This window comes from Lepeophtheirus salmonis, chromosome 6 (assembly GCF_016086655.4).
Source record: "Lepeophtheirus salmonis chromosome 6, UVic_Lsal_1.4, whole genome shotgun sequence".
In the NCBI taxonomy this organism is placed as follows: Eukaryota; Metazoa; Arthropoda; class Copepoda; order Siphonostomatoida; family Caligidae; genus Lepeophtheirus; species Lepeophtheirus salmonis.
This window is the reverse complement of record NC_052136.2, coordinates 4,235,937-4,261,781: the sequence shown is the minus strand read 5'-3', so window position 1 is coordinate 4,261,781 and position 25,845 is coordinate 4,235,937. Positions and strand designations below refer to the sequence as shown.

The following is a 25,845-nucleotide window of genomic DNA, read 5'->3' as shown; positions in this document are numbered from 1 at the left end:
CAATTTAGTATTAGTAATTTTTTTTATATTTCAATTACTCCATCTGATCTTGGAACTATTTATGAATTTAAAAAAGTATTATATTAAATTTTGATTGGATACTTAGTACATTACATCATAAACACATTGAACTCCCAATAGCATAACCCCATGAAAGGCTACCTTCTGCCTTAGGTTCATATAAAACTGTTATGTAAATATATGGGGAAAAATATTGAATAGCTTAGTTTTCACACTGAGGAATAAATCTCTATTAAAGTAAGCTTATGAAAATTGTTTATTACATGCTATGCCAGCAATATTATAATTTGTTGTAAGCAAATTTGAAATGTAATTAATAAAAAAAATATATTAGTTCCCCTTGCCAATGTATTGCAAAGTGGGAGGGATTGAGAAAATAAATCATTGGAAGAGTATTTGCTTATCTTAAGCTTCTCCTGAGTGGGATTTTAAAAATTCAAACCATATGAAGTACATTTCAATATCTAGTCAACGTTTAAGTTAAAAATAAATATTAGTCCTGCTCTGACAAAACTAAACCCGTCTGAGACCATTTCATTTTTTATAAGACCGAATTAATTAGATGCTTAAAAAAATTCAGTCTGTTGAGTAAGACCAAAAAAGTCGATCAAAATCGTTCAATAAAAAAAACACGTTTTGTAAATAAAATCCTTATCTATTTCTATTTACAAAAATGTTTTGCCGTATTTGATATATAATATTTACTTTTAAAGCAGGAGGTTATATGACAAATCAGATTTCTGATATTTTAAAAGAGTTACATGGATTTTAATGATGTACAAATTGACTTTTATCAAGGGGGTAGGGCTATGTTCATATTACACAACTAAACAGCACTCATCTCCCACAAAAATTAGCTTGTTTATGACTTATTATATGAGTGTGGGTAGAATAAAGAAACAAAATTTGTAAAATAAGGACCTGTGGTCTCAAAAAATCAATGCATCTTAATACAAATTCTAAGCATTTTTGCTATGTAAAAAAACGAAATGGGAACATGGTAACCCCAACAATTTGCAAAACGTTTAGAATGAGGGCAGCTTAGCTGCCGTGACGTTAATTAAATTAGTTACTAGCAGCTATGAGAGTAGTAAAAAAAACTGGTCATTCTACGTATTAAGCAAGAACATAGATTGGAATCCTCATTTACACTCCGAGACCCGCGAGAACTTAGACTTATACCTACCTAATAGCTCTTCTGTGTTACACTACGTCATTAATGAGCACATATACACTTAGATGCCCTCTCTTCAATAATGAAATAATAATAATAACAGCTTTCGAAAAAAAAAAAAAAAAACTCAGATTGTCAACCATTATTGAAAAAACTCACACGTCAAAAATGCTTTTGATTTACATGCCTCTTAATGCTTGTATAAAAGCTAAAAAAAAAACAAAGAGTATTATGAACATAGTGTACACATATCGTGAACAACAGGAATTAAGGATAGAGTCCTTCCCTTAGGCTATAAACTTTGTTTTTATGGATTAAGTCTAATCTTCCTTCTTAGAGGTAATAAGTGACCAGGAATTATATTTGTACAATGAACACACATAAATATGATTCCTATTGAGCAAACATTTAGATAAAAAACAAAACAAATACTGTAATAGAACAAAAGAAAGAAAGGTCAAAGAAGAAGTAGTGAGGTCTTAAATCACCATTTGTACATAAATAATGACTATTTATTTATTTCGTTCCCTCTTTTATATAAATATATTTGTATGTGGCCAAAAGTTGGAAGGGGGCTCAAATAAATTGTATGACATTATAATTGTACTGCTTATTTACATGTCTCTCAAGAAGTAGTATATATTTACTAATTACATAAGCCCATTTACAACGAAAGAGAAAACCTCAATTATAAAAAGAAACTATGACCGAAATATAGATATTAATTAACCCCTAAGAATGTTAACATTTTTTTTTCTTCAAAGTTGATTAAAAGATTTGACAAAAAAGTAAAAAGTATTTCTTGGGAATGATTAGAAAAAAACTAATTATATATTTGTGTAAAAAAAAACCCTCCATCTTTCTTCCTTTACTTACCTGCTTATGAAAGCCAAACTCATAAGCATTTTTAGTTATGAACATCTTTTTAATTCCCAGAAACTTTTTTTTACACTTAAATAATTTTACGGGATTATTTTGTCATTCTCCTTGGAGACCTTTAAGAGTTCCTCCAGTATAACAAATGAACAAAAAAATAAATGATATAAAATAACCGTTGAGTCGTTCGCTTTCCTAGATGAAATTATTTACATTTTTTATAATTTGAACCTATTACAAGTTCTGGGAAGGGGCGTGTTTTAGAAGGGCATAAGAGTCATTTACTCCTACCCTGCTAAAAGGATTATTTTTTTATAAAAATATGTGGGTTTTTTTCAAATAAGTCATTTTAAAAATTTGAAAAAAGTAAATAAGATTTCTCATTTTATTTTGTAAAAAAAACAAAGACAGATTTTTTTATTTTATTCAAACAATGATTAGAAATTGTATATACACAAGGAAAAAAAAGAAACCCTCCCCCCGTCTGGCTTCGTCCACAGTAAACCGAGTTTTTTTTATGCTTGAATATACAAGTACATTTCTCTATGTTTGTGAGCCATTTAACAAAACTTTGGAGTGATGGATGTGAAGAAGAAGTTCACACCCTTTTAGCTAGTAAAACATTCAAATTGTAGTATTGATAAATAGGGACAGAGGGCGCTTCAAAAAAAAATTACGTTCGATCCTCACTATATTATGCATTTGATTATATTTTTCTCTATAGACTTGTACAGTTTTGATAGAAGTATAGGATGACTCCTTTTTTAAATAATTGAATTAAATTTGAAAATTAATAGAAAAAAAGATCAATCCATAGAGACGGTTTACAAAACAATAAAACAATCAATCACATTTTGAATTAACTATTTAAATTCATGGATTACTTGATCATATAAATATTATAATAGGCAAACAATATAATTAAATATATTTTATATATATATCAGGAATTAATATTAAAATATCACATTAAAGCTCTATAAATTATATATAGTGACAACCAACCCTGTTTTTCTTCTTAGTTATGTATTCAATATAATAGTTTTTATTTAAAGAGATATTTTCATCAATCTTTATTTTGACGTCATAGGAAAATAAACAAAGAAGAATCAATGTTTTTTTAACTAATACTATAAAATATGGCCTACACGGAAAACAAGATTTTTTCTAGTCGAGCATTTAAACCGTGTTTTTTCTTCTTTTTTTTAAATTCAAAAGCTATGATCATTATGCTGTAATTATTGAGAAGATAACATTTAAGTATAAAGTAAATACTAGAGCGTGTGCACATGAAGGACTGCCCGTAACTTTGTTGATTTGTTTGGGAGGAGTCATAAATGTAAGTCCTCAGAGTAGAATTAAGGATTTATATTGGAATAATTCCAACCTATTTCCTTCTTAGCATAGGTGCTAATCCAATAAATTGCCATTACGGAAAAGCTGTTCTCCTTTCAAACATTATTCTAATTCTCAAGGATGTCGATTAATTTTGTTCTTATTGGCCTTGATTATGACATAAGTAGACATTTTAAAAAAATCATTAATCTTCCTGACCTAAGAAATTGAAGGCTTACGTGTTGTCTACTGAGCTAGCGCTGCATCTTTTTTTACATATAGACAAATCATTGGATTTAAAATTCCAGCAATTTACAGTTCATCTAAGTATTGTTAGAGTTGAAAAAAAAAATCCTACATTTACATCATTTTCAATGAATAGGTGTTCAATAGCTTTTTGTTCCTAGGTCATAGAGAAAATTAGTATATAATGATAAAAAGCTTTAGGTTTCATGGAATGACTTTCTTACAAAAATGAACAATGGTCTAATAAGTTTCTTATACATGTATTTATTTGATACGAAGAAAAATAATTGAGATTTTATTTAATAGGATTATATTTTTTACTTATATATTATATCTAAAATCTCTTCTATGTAATTGCAATATAAGAATCATTTTGAATAATCATCGTTTATAATTCAATTTTTGATAGAAAGGACAAAAAAAATTGGAAGTTAATGACATAGTATAGTTTTACCTTACTAAGGTTATATATCAAATATTACATAAGCCCATACAACGAAAGAGAAAACCTCAATTATAAAAAGAAACTATGACCGAAATATAGATATTAATTAACCCATAAGAATGTTAACATTTTTTTTTCTTCAAAGTTGATCAAAAGATTTGACAAAAAAGTAAAAAGTATTTCTTGGGAATGATTAGAAAAAACTAATTATATTTTTGAGTAAAAAAAACCCTCCATCTTTCTTCCTTTACTTACCTGCTTATGAAAGCCAAACTCATAAGCATTTCTAGTTATGAACATCTTATAGTTAATGACATAGTATAGTTTTACCTTACTAAGGTTATATATCAAATATTGTAATGTATTACTTGTGCCTTATGTTAAAAATATTATGTAAATGTCCTGAAAACCGGTATTAGAGGAATAAAACGGTACTATAACAAAATGTGTAATTGTAGTGTCATGACGTCATACAAAACAACAACTAAGTCAGCCAACTTCAACAAAATCCAATTCAGCATGATATTTGAAACATGATTTCTCCGATCTACAGTTTGAACAATTCGACATTTTTGGGAGACTAAAATATTTTAATCAATTTATCTTTTTATAGGGAAATAATTCAAACTTCTTACTTATGAATTATGATCTTGACCCCGTGTTTTCTTAGGAATTAGTTTTCAAATTTTAGATGTTTTAAGAGAAAAAAATAATTCGTTATCACATGAACATCAGCAAAAACAGTAAATCAGTAAAACATGGAAATACATTAAAAAACCCGATTTCTTATCGACAACTTACAAATTTCGAACTGAAAAACTGAAAATCTTCAAATTTTTCCGATTTTCCAAAAACAAACACCTTTGTTCTCAGAAATTGACAAAAAATTAAATTTGAAAAATAAAGAAAATTTTAGATCCCCCATCAACGCTAAGGGTACAAGAGGGATATATTTCTGATAATTTATTGAGGGGCACTAAATGACCACATGATGCTAAAATCCTCAGGTAATGAAACAATCTAAGTTTCGTTGAACAACTTCTAAAAAAAATTCAAAATTGTCGAAAATTGGTTGTCATACTGTCTTTACTCAAATGCATATTTTAAGCCTATCAGAGCTCAAAATTTCTAAAAAATAGGTGAAAATGCACCATTCTTCTATGTAAAGATATTAAAAATTAAATGAATAATTGGAACATATATAAAAATCCGAATATTAGAAGTCGATTTAGGGGGGAGGTTAATTGGAAATTTTTAATACGATGAAAAACCAAGGTTGTTTATTCGAGCTGAAACTGAAGTTATCCTGTTTTTGTTATATTTTTTTTGAGAAATCTTATTTTAGGGATACTTATCGGGTATTTTTAAATTATAACTATATTTAAAGGGTCAAGTTTCGTTCTTATTGAACAAAAATTATATGTCCAACAAATCAAATTTTGTTTTTTTTGTTCGATATATATGTATCAAGAAAAAAATAATCATATTTAAATTTTTTCTAGTATAATGGTTATTATAATCCAACACAATACCTAATAAATATTGAATCTCTGAAAGCCCCATCCTGGAGCCAACATTTTAAACAATTAATTTTATACTAATAAAAAAAATTTCCCAATATTTCTGTTCTAAAAGTCAAAAAGTTGAGCAAACCCCTTCAAGGCGACCCACCCTTATGTTAATTTTCATAAATTTAACATTTGAGTAAAATTTTAATGACATTATATGTCTAATATTTAAAATAACATTTTAAATTACACATTTTTGACTACTTATGAAAACCATAACATACTGGTTTCATTTTTTTTTTTTTTTTTTTTTGAAATTATGTATGAAACGTATACACAAATGAATATAGAAAACTCAATTTCTACTTGAGCTTGGAGCCATATCATTTTGAAACATGAAAGATTTTTATTTTTCCATGTTGGTAGACAATATATATATATATGTATACATTAAGAGAAGCATAAATAAAATATTATTTACTTTTAGGGAAATAACATCCGTGCCTTGAGCAAAAGCTTCTTCAACAACAGCGCTCACATCTTGGTATACATCATCCAATTCCTAGAATTATAGGTAATTAAGTATTTTATGTATTGAAAAAAATTCATTTAAAAATTAGACACAAATTAAAAAAAAAATATTAAATCTAATAAGCTTTAAAATCTATAGAATAAATTTGGATAAGACATATAATTAGTGCCTTAGGCACATTTAGGCTCTTAACTACTTTTGACAACATTTTTAACCGGATCAATCTTTATTTTTTTGTTTTTATTAGCAAACTAGTGATAGTATCCAGCATTGCCCACAGTTATTAGATGTCCACAAACAGGACAGTGATCATTTCGATTCCTGAAAATTATTTATGTGAAGAAGATTTTTTAACAGAAGAAAGGAAAGAATATCTAGAAAGAAATATAGCTCCTCCAATCATTTGTAAAACCGAGAGGAAAACATTTATCAAGGGACTATTATAGAATTCTTCAAGCCCTCTACCTTCATCAGTTTCATGTACCTGTAATCTGTTTCCTAACTCGAGCATTAAGCCTACCTTAAGTCAATTACTTAGCTCAAACTCTCTTACCTTAAAGCCGTTTTCTACATCTAACCCTTTTTGTACTCCAAGCTCTACTCCCAACTTTAATATGTTTCTTACATCAAGTCATCTTCCTATTCAAAGCTCCCCTATTACAACAAACCGTTTTTACCTCGAGCCCTCTTTCAACCTTAAGTGATTTTCCTACCTCAAATTCTCCTCTTACGTTAAATCCTTTTTCTACATGGAGCCTTCTTTCTACTCCAAGCTCTCCTCCCACGTTAAATATGTTTCCTATCTCAAGTCCTTGTCCTGCTCCAAGCTTAACTCTTACCTCAAGTATGTTTCCTGAATCAAGTTCCCCTCCTACCATAAATCAATTTCTTATCTCGATCCCTCTTTCAACCTTAACCCCCTTTCTTACCTCAAGCCCTTCTCCTATTTTGAATCTGTTTCTAACCTCAAGTCCTCTTATATTAAATCAAATTCCTTCAATCCTTCTTCCTACCTGATCATCGGCAAGAGGTAAAGAAAGGTGCTTCAATTATATTGGTTGTTCCGTAAATAAAAGATATGTAAATAAAAAAGAGAGAAAATGTAGATAATATAAATTTTGCATCACCAAACATTTAAAACAGTCATGTAAATACTTATATGCAAAGACATTAATAAATAGTTGAACCACTCTTATCTCAATCCTGATATTTTTATTTCAGGAAATGTATTATACGTTTAAAAATTAAAACATCTGTATAGTACAATCAAATGAAAGTTATGGGCACAAAATCAAAATCTCCGAACAATTTATCCAATTGCCCAGTTGTATTGAATCACTTTGAAGACTTTGTTGGATGGGAAAATCTGAATTCCCAATAATAATAACCTATATTCCATATTAGTTTTCTTCTTTGATTAATCAAAGATTGACGACTCATAGGTAATATAAATTTAATTGAGTTTATAGTAAAGAGTGCATCATATCAAGATGATGATTAAGAAGAGGTATTACCCAATAAGATCTTAAGTATCGGCCTTCCCTTCTTGAAATTACTAAAATAAAGGAACTCAAAAATCAGTTACTTGACGTCTCATCTATTTTCATCCTTTCAGTATTTTCACTTCATTCCGTCCTTAATGTTGACAGTTATTTGCATTGCACAGGAGTAAAAAAAACCTTCTGTCAAAAATAAAAGTATAATATATTGAATGATCCATCATTGGGGGCATCAAGGAAAGTATGAATGCAGAAAAATCCTCTCGGCTGCTTCAATAAATACTTATTCGATGCTTAGAATGAAGGAATCACCGTCCTCCTCATCTTCCAAAGAGCATTTTGGGGTATAGATCCTAACTCATATTTGATATTCCTGAGAATAATAATACAATTATATTTGTAAAACACTGGAGGATAAGTTGAAGTGAAGGGAGTCAGAAGATTCATTGGAAGGCATTGGAAAAAGAGGGACGAAAATAGACGAGACTTTCGTTTTATTATTTGTATTTCAAGTTGAGTGGAAGTAAACAATAGTCAAAAGAGCTTCTCGTTCTTCAATAATATCGACTGCGAACCTCAAATGAGATGAGATCCATCAATACAGAGCTCCAAATTTGGTGTTTCATTATTAAATCCTAGCTTTGACTCGTAATTAAGATTGTATAATTACGTTAGCAAAAATTATCGTGAATGAAGGTAAAAAATAAATGGTGGTTTTGTTCTCATCTTAAATCAGGGACACCATTTATTTATTTTATTCTATTGTGAGCGTAAATTTTTGCAATGTTAAAGTACGAATAACGGCGCCTCTGTAGAGATAATCAAAATAATTTATTAAAATAAATAGAAGATAATTAGTTGAATAATACTCATTCATCTCATACTTTTTGAGAAAAAGTACTTCAAGCTTCGTTTCTAGTTAACTCACTACATATACCTATAAATAGTAATAACAGCCTAACGGGGGGAAAAATATGATTTAATGAGTCACGGAGTATTTTAGCTCGTTCCTCAATTTCATCAAAAGTAGCATTCATTTTTTGTAAATTTTATAAAAAGTACTTCTTTTTTTTTTTTTTTTTTTTGATAAATTGAACTCAAGGACTGCAAAATTGAGTTTTTTTTTAAATTATACTCCTTTTTTTTTCTTTAAGGTTTAATGGTATATATGTAATCTACATCAGGAAACACTATATACAGATAAATTATAAATAGATACCCTTTGCTTTATACCAGCTATATTCAAGTAAAGAACAACATAGTTTTGGCAATACGTTAGCCGCATTGAACAGAGTTTTTACAGCTATATGCCATTTCTGTTTAGCCATTAAATGAATCTTATTTGTACTATAACATTTTATATTTTCGGCATCGTATTTTTTTTGTTAGTATTTTTAATTAGTTTTTATTTTATTTTACTTCAAACTTAATGTATGTTTACAAAAAAAAATGTTTCCTCTTTGAACATTTACAAATTACGAAGTAGTAAATGGGGAGAAAAGTGCTTTGGGCACAAATTAATTACAATCCAATGTTGTTAGTACTTTCTTTCTCGCCCTTTCAACTTTAAAAAACAAGTAACACAAATGAATTCTTTTTACAAAATACAAATTGACAACATTGCATATTGTAAAGGTTGTAATATTCCAAAAATAATTTTTTTTTAATATACGTTCATTCTTTTACAAAAACTTTCTTCTTCTCAAAAAAATATGATTAAAATATTTTAGTCAGAGGGATTCTATCCTCTACTCTAACTTTTCCCACCCCAACCCATCAGTGAAGTAATTCATTTAAGCGTGTTACTCAAAGTTTAACTGTATCTCAAAATAAGTATCATCAAACTTTAAGGATCCCTATTGTTTTTATTAAGTATATTTCAAGCCACCAATATTTCTTATGTGCACTCCTTTTATTTTTAATTCATAGTCATGCTTCTAAAAGATTATCATCTATGGATTTTTTCCTATACAAAAATATTTTTACCTAAACTATAATGATGATTTTACAAATTGATAATGATCACACCTTCTAGAAAAGAATGTACATATACGCTAGAGTTATCAGTACTTTAAAAATTAGATAATATGAAAGAGCCCATAACAATGTATGAATATGGAATGGCCCAGGATTATATGAATAGCATTGAAAACGCAAATCCTTCTTTCCTGAGACATTTTCAAAGTTTATAATTGAAATGTTAATAATATGTGAATTATCAATCTGTTATGTTGATTGGTGGTTACTGTTCAGTAAAGGAAGTTTGTTCCAACTACATCTAAAGTCAATATATTTTTACAACTATGCAGTCTGGAGAAACAAACCTTCAAAATTTTCTCCTATGAGAAATATCTTCAAGTTTCACAAAAAGTACTGAGAGTTTAGCTTTGAAACTTCTAACAGTTATTTATACATACATTTATAATTATTTTTTAAGTTGTCTCCATCAGTGCCGACCATGGCCTCAATTCCGGGCATGACCGCCTTTCACTTATTTTAAAGAAGTCCACAGACGCATCGCCAGATTCCTTCTCCACCGAAACCTTCAAGTTTACAATACTTGAGTGAGGGGTAACAAAGGCCTACTTCTTGACGGCACCCCAGATGCTGCTGTTCAAGGGGTTACAGCCTGGACTGGAGGGTTCACATATTGTATGAGCCCATAAGTTGGCCAAGTTTTCAAGGCACCATGCCTTAGCTGTCTTGGCCTTGTACCCAGGTGCCTTGTATTACTACCTAACATAGTTGTTCTTAGGATAGTTTGAATTCATCGAAGTCAATACCATAATTATTAAGACCTCCATGAACTCCTTGTGCCGATCATGAGGGCCTTTGGAAACCAATAAGGCGGCTTTATTCCTCCATCAATTGCAACGACCCAACCATAAGTATTTTTGCCGTCGATGGGAAGGCACCTCATCAACACAATAGGAGTTTTTGAACTGGTCCATAGTTCAAAGTATCCCATTACAGTGTCAAGAAGAGTTAATACCTCTTTTTTTTAGCGTCCATCTCGGAAATGGTGTGTCAAAGGTAATTTATTTTTCCAAAAAATATATATTTGTAGATAGCTCCTGAAGAGAGTAATTGTTATGAATATTTTAATTTATATCACTAGAAAACCTTAAATTAATTTTCACGATTGGCTCATCATACTATATATTGAAATAACCTAAAATCTTTAAAAACTCCCTGGTGAGTTTTGGAAAGACATAGAAAGAAGCCAAAAATATATTGCTAGTTCTCTCAAATTCTATAGTCATACATCAAACAAACACCTTCATACTATTAATTTAAAAAGAAATAATTACTCTAATATCCGAAAAAACGGATTAATATAAAACATCTAAATATGTATGTACATATGTAGAAAATTGCATATTTATAATCAATCATTTTATTTTGTGAGTTCATCAAAATAGCTATAAAAATGTTGTGACACATTTTAATGATAATTGTCATGTAATGGTTCATTTTATATTTAATGCACAATATAGGCAATCTACTGATAAAAATACCTAATGTTTCGGATATCCATTGATGGACTTGAAAAGAGCTACATACTATCTATTTATGTCAGAAGATTTCTGATTATATCAATTTCATTAATACTAATAATTAATTAACATCGGAACTACAAATGTAACTACGCACAATACATATATACAAACATGGTTCGTTAAATATGGACAGAGTAATCAATTGATCTTCTTTATTGAAGTTATGAATCATGACGTCAAACCCTAATATAATGTCTCTTAATAATTCTAACTAATAATTATAATCCTCACTTGACCTTTCTATTATTTTTATATGTTACATAAAAAAATGCAACAAAAATCAGTGGAAAATTATGTTAAGTGCGGAGTAGACCATAGACAAATAAATAGATAAAGGTAACAAGATGCACTAATGATTGAGTAAAGGTATCGCCTTAAAAAAAAGTTAAAACATCCGTTAGATTTTTTTCTTAGAATAATTTTTTGGCAATTCCAAAAAAAGAAAAATGATATTCAACTCTGATGAGTAATAGAAAGTTCAATAATCAACTTACTTCCTTTAGTTGACGATTAAATTATAATACATCTTAATACTCAAAGATTAAATATGGTAAAATTCTGGATGGAATATATCCATATGACATAGTAAAATTATGACCCCGTTTAGATCGGAAGAGGATGGTAAGTTCGGAGGAGGCAATTTTGGACAACAATTAAATTTGGCTTCTACATTAACGCGCCAACTGGCAAGTGTTTTGAATTTACTCCCTCATTCTGAACAATCAATCGAAATCCCTTTGTCAACCTATATATATTTTTTTTCTTTTTTATATGGAATAAATGATTTTAAACAGACTACCTAAATTGTATTTTTTATATACATTTACATATAACGTGACGATAATACCAAAGTGTAGAAAAAGTAATTAAACCTTCTAAAAAAAATTTAAGGTGGTGTTGTTGATTAAATCTTAAAATTCCGATTATTTTTGAATAGGCTGGATTCTAAGCCTTTGATTAATGTACATCAAACTATTCAAATTTTAACATTTTTTTCCAATCTTTTAATATTTAACTTTTCCCAGTTCTCTAAGGTCTATTGAAACTAAATATACCAGTCATTTGGATTTTAGACCGTGACTATGCCTGCCATATGGGTCTTGAAAATTTATTGTTGGTGGCTCTAAAAAAGACCAAAAAGAGCACAAAATACAAAAATAATGTTTTTCCTAGAACAAAGCTAATAACTCAGATTGTACAGTTTGTAAACAAAAATTCTGTATATGTCACTATGGAGGCAAAAAGAGCCATCATAAGCAATTTAATCTGAACCGGGAGGACGATCATAAATGCGTTAAACGTCAGCAAGGCCACAGTATGTCGAGTCAAAAACTGTTTGGCTAATGGGGAGAGTCTTAAGGACAAACGCAAGAGTGGAGAACTCACTAAATTGAAGTCTGAAGACGTCATGGATCCCTATAAGGTCAACCCAACAATGAAGATGTCAGAGTACGTGAAGAAGACGAAGGTCCATCAATCTACTGTGGGTAAGGCCATCCAAAAGGTTGTAGAAAGGTTGTTTAGAAGAATTTAGAGGCCACTCCTGTCCCAACGTCAAAAAGAACTCCTCTCTTCGGAGATGTCAACAAACCTTGAATGATCTGAAGCACAACAGCAACTGGGTAATTTTTTCTTTGATAAAAAGACCATTACCGTTGACACCGTCTACAAAAAGCAAATTAATCTGTTGCATCCTTTGGCAAGACTGGCAACAGCATTAGGACAGTCACCAAGACCAAACATCCGCCCTCTATGATGATGTTTGGGGTTATGGCATCAACTGGAGAAAAAATGCCTCCAATTTGGTTTCCTATTGTATACTGGGTACCCACGGCCGACTAATTGATGGTATTGAAGGAAAATGTGGTCCCATAGATCACCAAGACCATGAAAAAGTCCAACAAGGTCACGTACGTATTTCAGCAGGACAGAGCTCATACTGTTAATATTGTACCAGAGGGGATGGGTTGCAACATGAACTTCTGGAACATGAACCTTTGGCCCCCTCAGAGCCCAGATTTGAATTCACTGGATTACTAGATTTGTTTGCAAATTGAGAAGAAGGCCTGCAAAGTCTGCCACCAGAATATTGATGCCTTGAAGACCTCTGCTAACCAGCAGTGGAGGATCATGGAAAAGGACTACGTTGCCAATGTGTGCAAGGGATTCCGGAGGCGGTTGGTGGCTGTTATTAAGGCTGATGGTGACCAGATTCATAATTAATGTGCATTGTTATTGTAGAAAATATTATCAAATAAATTATTCTATGTACAACATCATCTTGATTAATTATGATTTTTTTAATGACTACTTAGAGGCAGGTCTCAGTATTTTTTCTACAGCCGGTAAACATATTTATTAATATTGTAATTTAGTAACAATACAAATAGTGTACTATGTTAACACTTCAGCAAATTATAATTATATTCTTCGACAAATTATCGTCAATCTCTATAAGCAAATTATAATTATATTCTTCGACAAATTATCGTCAATCTCTATAAGCAAATTATTATGATTAACCTTTAAGGTGAATTGCACTTAGAGTTGAAAATAATCATTATCGTAATCAAAGAATTAGAAATCGACAGATTTGATTTGAAATGTCATATTAAGTAACATGAATTATATGAAGGTTCTAAACTATAATTAAAATTATTGGCTATCTCAACCAAACCCAATAACTTGTATTTACCCTAAATATGTATATTAAATATTCTGCTATATATATATGTGTATTTTTTCATTATAAATGCATCCAACATATATATTAGGAACTCCAATGAAATTCTTTTTTTCTCTAGATCAGAATTAAACTATCACAGTTGTAGACTTGATTCTGTAATTTGATAGGTAAAGACATAATAATATTAGAAATTGCAAGTCTTTTCACTCGACTTAGGATATCTAAGTATGCGCATCAGTGGCATAAGACTTGACATTGACGTCATGAGACTTGCAAAAAAAAAAATAATACAAGTCATTAAATATTTGCTTCAGATATTTAGACAATTATTTCATGATCCTTGAGTTTTTGAACACTTATAAATTTATAAACTACTTCAAAGGTCGTTAAAATACAATATTTCTACATATATATATTTTAAATATTTCTTGTTGATTTTCCAACAACTTTTCATATAGTGTGTTTTCATGTGACGTCAGTATTGTAAATATCAGCCATTCTGAGAATCTAAACAATACAAGCTAAGAATAAAAACTTTTTTTATTCAAATTAATGAAAATTGCCAACTAATCCTGTGTATTTGGATGTCAAAATAGAAAATAAAAGGAATAACACTTGAACTTTCAATTACATTGAGTCGAAAATCAGAATTTGAGAAATCAATGATGAAAATTGGAAAAATTTTAATACTAATAAAGACTATTTTGGCTGATTGAACGTATTTGAAGGTTCTTCAATTCAGTTCAAAATATGTGTGTGCTTAGGGGAGGTGAAGTGAAAGAGAAAAAAGGAACAGTATGTCCAACAACTCGTATACAGGCTAGTCACCAATATAATATCCTCCAATATGGCTGAACATTGCTCTTTCTTCTTCTTGCCCAGAATAGCTGGGAGAGGGAAGATGACGTGTGATATGACAAATTTGGTGTTGTACATAAATATAAATAAAAGTGTGTTGGACTATATTAACCCTTTTAAACAATATATTAAGATGTATAGATGTCAATACCGGTGATAATAATTAAATACTGTTGAATGCCGCAGACAAAAAATGATACATTGACGGTGATTTGATTTGATTGAGCTTTTTCATAATTGTTAAATATTAATTTATGTTTAATATTGTGTGAGGCTAAGTATTTTATGAATAAATAATTGGGGGGATTGGAATTTCGAGATGAGTATTCTCTGAAGTTTCAGACTTAAAATAAGTCGTTTTTCAATTACTTCAGTTTAACCCCTTGACATAGGACCCAACTAAATCCCAAATGGTGTTGCTGAGAATGGTCACCTCGTATCCTGCTTATAAAAAACAATAGAATTAAGGATGGATATCGGAGTAATTTCTATCTATTTCCTTACTTGATACAGTAATAAATGTGTGTTCATTTGCTTCTTCTCTTAACTGCTTGCAGGTCCTAACATAAAATGTAATGAGAGCTAAACTATTCCTCCTCTAAAAAAAAAATTAAATTATCAGGATAACCATATCTATCTTCTTTTTTTTTTTTTTTGTTTTTCATATTGAAATTGCAAAGAATTAACAACCCTACTCATAACAGAGATGGAAAAGATTTTAAATACCATATTAAGTAGCATACTAACTCTTCTCCGAACCTTCAGAGATCATTCAAATACTGAAAGTACCGTACTCTACTTGTAGGTATTAATTATTGAAGTCTATGTATATTGATTCCTACGTTAATGTAATTATGGCATTAATTCGTAGAAGATAAAAGAAATTAAGCATGTATATATATATATGTATCTCTATGCTTTACTCAAAAAAAACAATTTAATTATAATTGAGCATTCTCGTATTTTACTTGATTGATTCCCTGTGTATAGTGTACATATTACAATTTACTTAATTCTGATTATACGTGTATTTTGTACTGTAAATGGTAAATGTATTAATACATTCTCCAGAAATGTGGCCCACCACATTTCTGACATATAAATCCTTACAAAATATGTAAATGATTATTTCCAAGCATTTTGACCGAGCAATATAAGAGCAAAATGTGTACTTAAGGAAGCATCCATTAGACACGATGTATATAATGTAGCAATTAAATCAATTAGGGGAAATTGTAGACTATAACGCTCCAATGCAAGTCTTAAATAAAAGATTAATATCAAAAACTATTTCTATTTGATAATTATTTTTTTTGAACAAATGCTGAAAATATATATTTTTAAATGAAAAATATTAGAGAAAAGGAAGGTACGTTCAGAGTACATATTTAATCTCCTTAAACCATCCTTCATAAAAAATAATAATTGCGAACCACGACATTGACCATAATATTCCTAAGAGAGCTCAATATAATTTTATCATCCTTTGGCATAACGCCAAGCCTACGAAATTACATAGAGAAGTGGAGCAGAATCACAATAATATTGTAAACTTTCTTAACTTCAAAGGCGACTTTGAATCCTTCAATGATAGGTGTAATATACATATATTAAAAAGTTTTTTAAAACCTTTTAGCAGGATTAAAATGAATGGAGGTCCTATTTTTGCTTGACTTGATTAATAATTACACAAAAACAATGTGAATACTTTATTTTTCATTTTTTTACTCCTAGTAAATATACCTCTTTTTATTTTATTTTTAAAAACAATCGTGCTGTAAGGGATAAAATTTAAAAAAAAATCAATTGCTTCACTAGTTTACACAGCAAAAATGATAAATTTTGTGGAGGTAAGATCAACAAGAAGTTAAAAAGTTAAAATTCACTAAATAGGAATTAGCTTTTATATATATATATATTTCATTTTATGAGAGACTTTAAAATGCTTTTTAAAGAATTATTTATTCATCTAAAATAAGTATTCATTATAAATTACTCTATTTTGGCTTTTATTGACTATTTTTAAGTAAAAATGCTACTTTTCAATAATTTTTAAATCTTCAAGGCTATGGGCAACCTCAATATATTGAGAAATATACCTCAAACTGTACATTTCATCATTTTTATATACACCGTCAAATCCTAACAAAAGAAATTCAGATATAAGGAACATACCCTTATAGTAAACTTTCTCTCAGATATGTACCAATTTCCAATGCATAAAATACCCTACATTGAAGAAAAATAAAATAAAATAAAAAAATGTGCAATGAGTCTACTTTTTTATTCTTTTTTTTTTGGCATTAAGTTCATTGGAGAATGAAGAATTCCCATGAGATTTTTTTTCTTTTCTATAGGTACAAATAGTAAGATATAAGAAGGTAGCTAATATTTTTTACCAGAATGTGTTTTTTTTTAATTCATTCCCATTATTTTTCAAGAAAGCCGTTGCTGAAAAATAACCTAAAAAATCCGGGATGATCTGTCAAAAACAGTATCTAATCAAACACCATTGCCTTAAAATAGGAAGTTTAAAAATTACTTATTTACATAAGTTTTTGGGGTTTTTTTTTTTTCTTAATGTTCATTTTATTGGCCGATGGAATTACACTGATTAAGTAAAAGTAAACATTATAGTATTAGATTTACTCAGTCTGATAGAGAAATTGTCTTTAAAGTGCATATACATTCATTATATTTCCTTCTCTAGGCACAACCCGGACGCACACCAACGCTCATTGAGTTCAAGAGAATATTTTTTTTCATTATGTCCATTGATCTACACCATTCCATAATGGGTGTTTATATACTTTGCCTATAAGAAAAATCCGAATATAATAAAACTTTCAATTGAAAAATAGCAGTTTCATTTATTCGGATTTGACTGTATTAGGTGTTGTCAACTTGCCCAAAAATGTAGGCCAGCCTGTTTCTTACGAATAAATCTTGATATTATACGTAAATAGTTATTTCCAGTCATTTTGACTCGGAAGCAGGAAAAAAGTGCTTATGAAAAGTTGCATACATTAGACACTATGTATATACTTGAATATTATTTAAATAAGAATAGATCAAAGTTAATGGAAAACAATTTGATTTATTGCTGTTATTACTCTATATATTTTTTACTCGCTCGATTATTTTATGATCATGAATTCATTTGGAGATAGTGATAAATATATAAACTATAAAAAACTCGTAAAATATAATATGAGTAATTTGAGATTGCAAGCCATCTTTTGAATATATTAGAAAATATGAAAATATTAGAGTTCTTCTTGTTTTTTTAAAAGGGATTATTTATTTGGGAGCAACGTGAATTTGGTAGGTATTTGAAGAAAGATAGCTAAAATTAATTTTGTTCCTCAAAGTTTATTTATAGGCTTTGTTTATCGAAATATAAATAAAATATTTTGCAGAAACTCTACTACAATACTTATTTCAAAATTGCATCAATTCATGTTAAATTTTGTGTTACTTTAAAGCATACTATATTCAAACAATTGGCGCTTATAAATTTACAGAATCTTATATACTCTACCAGTTATTTAGTGCTCTTGGTGTTCATTTGATTCCTTGGGTTTGACAAATTCATATTAAAGGTTCTTATTCATGAAAATTTATTTCTGGATATGATATATTGTCATTACTCACTTTACAAACTTTACAAGTGCAAAGGATAAATAAATAAAATATTTATTTATTTTTTATAAACGTCTTAGTAACTTTCATTTTTCAAAGTAAATAGTTACTTTTTTATTTGTTTACATTTTAGAAGCAATTAAATTATAAAGGAATCACGCAATCTATTTCATAAATTAATACAAATGTGAAATCATTATTTATGAGCTTTTGTAAAAGATTTTGTACAACAAAAAATATTTGAACAATCTTTGTTCAGTCGTCTATCCCAAATTCTATGGCTCAAACAGAAATAATTCAAGGGATGTTAATCAAGAGATTTTTTGGCATGTTAAAAAAAACCAAAAATCACATAGACACCCTAACAATTTGAAGAATATTATGTAGGAGAGTAGTGTAGCTTTTATGATGTTTGATTAGATTAGCTGTGACAAGGGGTGCTCGGAAATATGAAATAAGACTGCAAGAAATCTTAAGAATTACTCTCTGTCTTTAATCTTCGATCTGATTTTGTATACGTACATCAATGATACATTGTTTATTATTAGAAAAGGAAGTTCATTACTGAGAAATTTAATAAAAAATTATTATAGCATAGGAAAAAATAATTTAATCCTCAGTTTGTCAACCCCAAATAAACGGGTGTGTTAAAAAATGCACATTTATAGTGATGTAAATCGTATGTAATTTTTAGCTCGGTGTTTTTTGGGGTTTCTTTTTTTTTTTTTTTAATTTTGAATTTTGTCATATGAAGAATAATTTTTCTTTTACTCAGCTGATGTCATGATTATTTAACTCCTAAGTAGTACAATATTCAGAACCCTATTAAACGTTCTTTTGTGCTCATAAAAGAGGGGGATTAACCTTTAATATAGGTTGTGGAGTTATAATTGTAAGTCTCTGTTACACTCCAAGTAAAACTGAGGATTGACATCGGAGTAATTCTTGGCAATGCAAGGGCGTCCACAGAGTTTGAACTAGAGGGACTGTAGCCTTCCTCAAATTTAGGAATGTGCGATATTTACTGGAAAATTTCATATTTAAGTTTCTTTTACTAAAAATTTAATATTTGAAATAATTTTTTGTGAATAGCTGTAGATTTTTTATTTTTTTTCAAAAATTTAATATTAGATTTTTTTTTTAAATAACTGATTTTTTTTAAAAACAAAATCTAATAACCAAACTACCCCCCAGGAAAAAAATCAGAGGGACTCCCCTGCAATGTCCTAGCTTATTTTCTTATAAGCGTAGCTGTTATTAAATTTCATTGGAATGAGCGGGATAAGAAAATAAGCTAGGACATTGCTTTATACAATGATTAAAAGAGGAACATAAAAATACTTTTTAATCATTGAGAGCTCAATATTGGTAAATGTATCTATGTATGTACTTGTACATATGACTTAACCTTATACCGTAATGTGTGTACATCATTTATTATGTAAAGTTTAGAGGCGAAAAATAAATTTCAATAACCTTTTTATGTATCACATGTCACAAGAAAGCCTTTTCATATACTATAAAGGATGTGGGTCCCTAAAATAGCTGATTGACAGTTCAATAGAATATATAGATATGAAAATAGTGAAGAAAGGATTTTTCTTGCGAGTATACTACTAAAAAGTTAGCAAATACTTTTAATTAATTTGTATCAGAGCTTTAAACAAAGTGGCGAAAACGATGGGCACGCAAGTGGAGCTGACTAAGTGTAAGTATTTTGGTCCGCTAGAGGTGTTGAGGCTGTATGAATTACTCGATAACAGTGGCTCCCCAACATTTTACAACATTGCGTTTCACCTGAGAAAAAAGTAAGATTTTCAATGTACTACCATTATTTAAACTTTGACAACTTTTTTTAATAAAAATCATATTTTGAATGACCTTTTTATCAAATCTCAGACCCCTCCTACTCTGCGTACTACTAAAGAGTATTTGTATCCTACCTCAACAAGCACCACCCACGCGTCGTGGTGTACCACCAAGCCTCTCCTAACTAAACATAACTAAAAGCATATTCCAATAAAATTGAAAAATATTGAAATATATCTAGGATATAGTCTAGATAATTGTGCTTAACACTAGTTAACTTTTAAATTTATCAGACTTGGTTCATTAAAAAGAAAAATCACTGTCGTAGTTTTGGAAAATTATATATATCTTTAGATATAGGTCTTGTTAGAGAACTGACGAGAAGCACTGTGTACCATCAGTGATACGGGTACTACAGTTTCACAATCACTACTGCTCTATAACTAAGTAATTTTGGAGCCACTGACAATTCACACTATTAATTGATTATTAACAAGATAAGTTCTATGAAAGGGGAAAAAAATTGCATAGGCCATGAGACAAAATGATGAATTAACGTTTTAAACCACCTTCAAAGCGAAATATTTTTAATAACAATCTCATGTATTGAAACTTGGTTTTATAGCTTTTATATATTTGAGGGTTTCTATCTTGGGATGTCAGGATCACATTTTTCTGTGATTTTAGGGGTTTACCAACTACAGGAAATTCCAGGGAAATCTTGCATTTAATTATATATAATTTATTAAATTAAATGCTAAATGCATATTGAATAATCAATCTGTTTTCTAGTTTTTGCAATTTATACTTTGCAAATAATGTTCTACGACAGTTGTTCTTAACCTGGGTTCGATCGAACCCTAGGGGCTCGGTGAGTCAGTCTCAGGGATTCAGTGTTGGTCAAAACAAACAAAAAAATTTATGACACGCTCCACTTGACCAATTAAGAAGGGTTTGGTGAATATTCATATTAAACTAGTGGGGTTCAGTACCTCCAACAAGATTGAGAACCAGTACTGTACGAAGTACAAAAAGTATTGAATGATTGAACTTCACTATGAACAAAAATCTTGTACTAGACCAGGTCCTCCTTTTAATATATACAATAAAAAAGATATATATAAAAGTGCATCATCATATAATGCACGTTTTATGCTTGAACAGAGGCAAACAGGACTAGAAATCTCCCTAGAGAACTCACACATTATAATTGATGTGTCAGATAAAAGATTTGTAATAGTTACACATTTAGAATGTTAATGTAAAAATGAGTTACATATCCCATGGGTCAGGACATGAATTTCCTAATTATACAATATCCAAATCCAACAAAAATTAGCACGTTCTTCAATTATAATTTAGGTTTTTTGTAGCGAGACGGATCGAGTTATGTAATTCAAAAAAGTGGCAGCCACAGGCTCAAAAAAAACCTTTGAAATGGCGTAGTTGAATGTACAGCTCGGGGAAAATTATTAAATTGAACGCATTTTGTGTAGGTTCATTACTGGGTTGTTTCTAGAGAAGGGAATATACTTTACGTATATAATACGCTGGGGATAAAAATACCAACAAATTTCATGTCTCTTTTTTTTAACTAAGGATATCTTGTTAATTGTTGGTCACATCGGATCATACGATAACACTTTGTAATGGTGTGAGTGTATACTACAAACGATTTTTTTCATAATATTGGGTTTCCCCTGTCCAGTCGTGAATTAAGGTACATCGAGTATGGAGGTCTCAAAGGAATGAATTATCCATATTTAACATTATTACTACATGATAGGGAAAACCACGTCGAAAGTGACCAAGAATATTTAAGCCGAATACAGGCCCATACGCTTCCGTTTCCTACTCCACAACAGTGGTTCGAGCAGTTTTGTTCTGGCGTAGTTGAGGTGAATGATGCACCAGGCCCTGGCATGCCTGTTGTCAAAAATGTCGATAAAATCATGGAAAATATTGAGATAGACCGTCATGTTATCAATCGTAACATCGCTCAGGAGCTGAATATCGATCGAAAAACCATTATGAACCGTTTGCAGAAGACTGGGTACAAAAAGAAACTCGAATTGCAGAAAAATCGTGTTTCATCAAGACAACACCAGGTCGAACACATCTTTGATAAGGCGCTAGAAGATCCAGAAGCTCAGATGGGAAGTTTTTATTCTTCCAATCCCTACAGTCCTTACCTGGCACCAAGTGACTACCACCTATTCCTGTCGTTTGCCAACGCACATGGTGTACAAATTTTACCTCAATAGAGTTGGCAACAAGCTATCAAACAGAACGGGGCATAGTTGGCTTGAATCGGAAGATTGTAACACTTCTTATAAAGGCTTAAAATAAAGAAAAATGTACGAAATTACTTTTTCCTTAACTTAATATACAAGGAAATGCTTAAATTTCAGAGTATTTATTATTCACTAACGGGATCTGGATATTCGCTCTGTAAGACAATTTCCTGTGAAATGAGAGACCTTAGTATTTATTTATGCTAATTAGTTTTGATATTGTCTCAAGGGTCCCTCTCTTTCTTATTAACCCTTAAAAAGAGGATTAACTATTAATGAATTAATTATATAATTAATGTATTGATGGTTTTTATTTCCCACATATGTGTGCAACATTTTTGTTTCTAAATATACACAAAAAATATGTGCATAGAAACTGCGGATCTATTTATTAACTCGAAAGTATGATACCTTCACGTATACAAGTATGTATTTTCTTCATAATGGTTTTTTAAAGATATTTTTTATTCTCAAACTATTAAAAAATAATAACAATTTTAGTGGTTGAAAGGCATTATTTTCCGTGGAACAAAATAGAAGTTAGTTATTCAATTATGTTACTAAATTATTTACAAAGAGGTAGGTAGCAACGAAACAGCTTATAAACATAAAGAGACAAGTATTGTGTTTTTAATCAAGTAAGGGCTATCTCCGTTTCTTATTACTAGGGTAGTTGTTTTCTTTTTCTTTTCTTTCTTGCTAATTTATGTACATCTGGCTTTGGTTGCATTCAAATACAAAATTGTTTTATATAAAATATTTTCACATTCAACACTATTAGAGGATCAAAATGGAGGTCAACGAGTAAATAGATATATTGATTTGAAACAAAATTTCATTGAAACATTTTTTATTTCAATATAAATGAACACAAAGGAAGCTCTAGAATGATTTTTTTAATAAATTAAGTGCGGTATTCTTTGACGATTATTATTATCTATTTCTATTTAAAAAATTATTTTTATTAACTGCCTTCAAATTGTAATTTAAGTAACCAAAATTGATCGTCACTATAAAAGAATGAAAAATTGATTGATTTTCTTTGAAGGGGCATATCGGGCCGAATATAAGACGCTTCAATCAAATAAAAGTTGAAACCTATAGCTAAAATTCTTACATGTCTTAAGTCATCCCACAATTTGAATACAAAGGTAACAATTGACCCAAATAGGACCATGAATTAAGAGCCTGCATGTACTAGTTAGTGTATATGGTATAAAGTTTTAAAAAAATTATTTTAATTTTCTTGATTTTTGTTCAATATTGTTTTTATGTTGACGTACCACATATGTTGTGTACAAGTTTTCAGTAGACAACTTTTAACTTAAATAAAAAGTCTGTATAATTTACCACTTCTACGTATGATACGGCCATATTTAATTGCAACCTCGATCGTTCTTATTGCTTCTCATTATTGGATGCTATGATTTCATTTTGATCTATTCAAATTATGCATTTATTATCTGTTATTGTAATATAACTGTGGGCATTTGAACTTTATAAATAGGTACATTAACTTCTTTTTAAATAAAATAGAAAACAAACACCATTAAGGAGTATTTAATTTGTGCAGTGTCCAATTTGCTTCAACCATAAGCTAACAAAATATAATTATTTTTTTGAGTAATGTTCAAGTTAAAATTTATATAAGATGAAATCCACCCCTCTGTAGTTTTTAGATAAACAGCTTAAAATCCATAATTTTTAATATTTTTATTTTAAATAAAAAACAAAGTCACTGTAGGACCTATTTCTTGAGGTAAACTTGTAATAATTGTCCTTGGCTTTGATACGGCCTCTGAAGTCGGAGCAGGCCTTGATGACGAGGTCCTGTGCATATATACAAAGTGTTCCTTGATGGCAGGCACCATAATTACCTTAGTTGTGTGGGGACGTCTATTAGAGTTTGTCTTAGGTAGTCCCGGACAAAATACCCCATCAGATTATTACCGGAGATGCTGGGAGCCACTGTTCCTTGATCACGAGGTCGTAGCAGTTCTCCTCAAACCAGGATAGATAATGGCTCGAGTGGGGTTACAGTTGTTTCGGGTACTATTTTGTCCTTGTTTATTAATTAGAAACATAAATATGGCACATCTCCATTCCTTCTCTGTGAAATTAATCTCTGGCAGCTCTGGGTATAAATTTTCCAATGTGATGAAATTTGACTGAACGAATATATTTTTTCTGTATTTTGTCCAATTTCGAGATAGAATGATAAAGTATGACGTGTGGGCAAACTTATACAGTGTACCCGTAAAGAATGGCTTATTAAAAAATAAAGTTGGTTAATTCTTCTTTTTTTTTTACGTGATAAAGTGTTTGTTTTGAAATAACTATAATATTTTTGAATTTCCATAAGTAGTTAGTATGTAATAGATAAAAATCCTGAAAGGTGTATATAATAGTTTTTCAACAACGTGAATAACATCTGTGAACTGTGCAAAAAAAAAAAAACCCCAAATAAACGAATGCATATGTACAATACATATACTTTGTGTAATTCCTGCATTGCCTTAACGAATATAAGGTAATAAAAATTAAATAAAAAAGTAGAGCATGCATGTATATATATACAACATACACAAAACAAGAGCTGTTAATGGCATTGCATCTAATTATTATTTTAATAGCCATGAGCATAAATCATTTATAAAGCTAAGCACTTTGTATTATAAAATTTATCTCCTTACTAAAAAGCATTTATTGACTCAAAAGCATATATTAGCTGATAATTATTAAATTTGCTCAACCTATAAGTATTAAACAAGAATATATTATTTAGATTCAAGGCAATGAAAATATTTGTTTTAATTTCTTATATTATTTCTGCATTGTACAAAAGATTTATTTTCCAAGCTTATAGGGGTTATTTTTAAAATTTGCAATCTTTATATATATATTATTCAACTGTGACTGCATGAACTCAACTTAGGATACAGTTGTCAAAAGTAGAATAAATGTAATTATCTGATTTTATTATTTATTCCTTTTTTTTTTTTAATTGCGGAAAATTATATTTTGATGTGTGAAAGAATATGTTGTAAGAACTTTTTTGATTTAAATGAGGGAAAAGTATCCTATTCTAATATTTTTCTCTATATTGTTAAGTTTTAATCGAACAAACTCAAATAAAACATCATGTGAGTGAGTTTGTTCTATTTTTGGTGTCATATAATCTTGTACACAAAGTAGATATATACATATTTTTGTAAGAAATGCAAAAATATTATATTTGTTATATATCAGAACAAATAAAATTTTATCATTCATTAATAAAAAAAAATGAAGTTGAAAAGAAATTAAAGAAAGTTTTTTTTGTTTTTAAATAGACAATATAAAACAATGCTATGGTTGTTA

At 29.6% G+C, this 25,845-nt stretch overlaps 1 protein-coding gene across 11 annotated transcripts in view; it reads right to left on the bottom strand.

Annotated features, from left to right (window-relative positions):
• Stacl (SH3 and cysteine-rich domain-containing protein) overlaps positions 1-25,845 on the bottom strand; it is a 139,990-nt gene that overhangs the window by 70,917 nt on the left and 43,228 nt on the right. For all 11 annotated transcript variants that reach the window (XR_011780708.1, XR_005864734.2, XR_011780711.1 and 8 more), the window contains exon 5: positions 6,087-6,167. Coding sequence is in view for 5 of the 11 variants with exons in the window: in XM_040713982.2 (XP_040569916.1) it covers positions 6,087-6,167 (81 nt within the window). In the remaining 6 variants the exon portion in view is untranslated. The remainder of the gene's footprint in view (positions 1-6,086; positions 6,168-25,845) is intronic.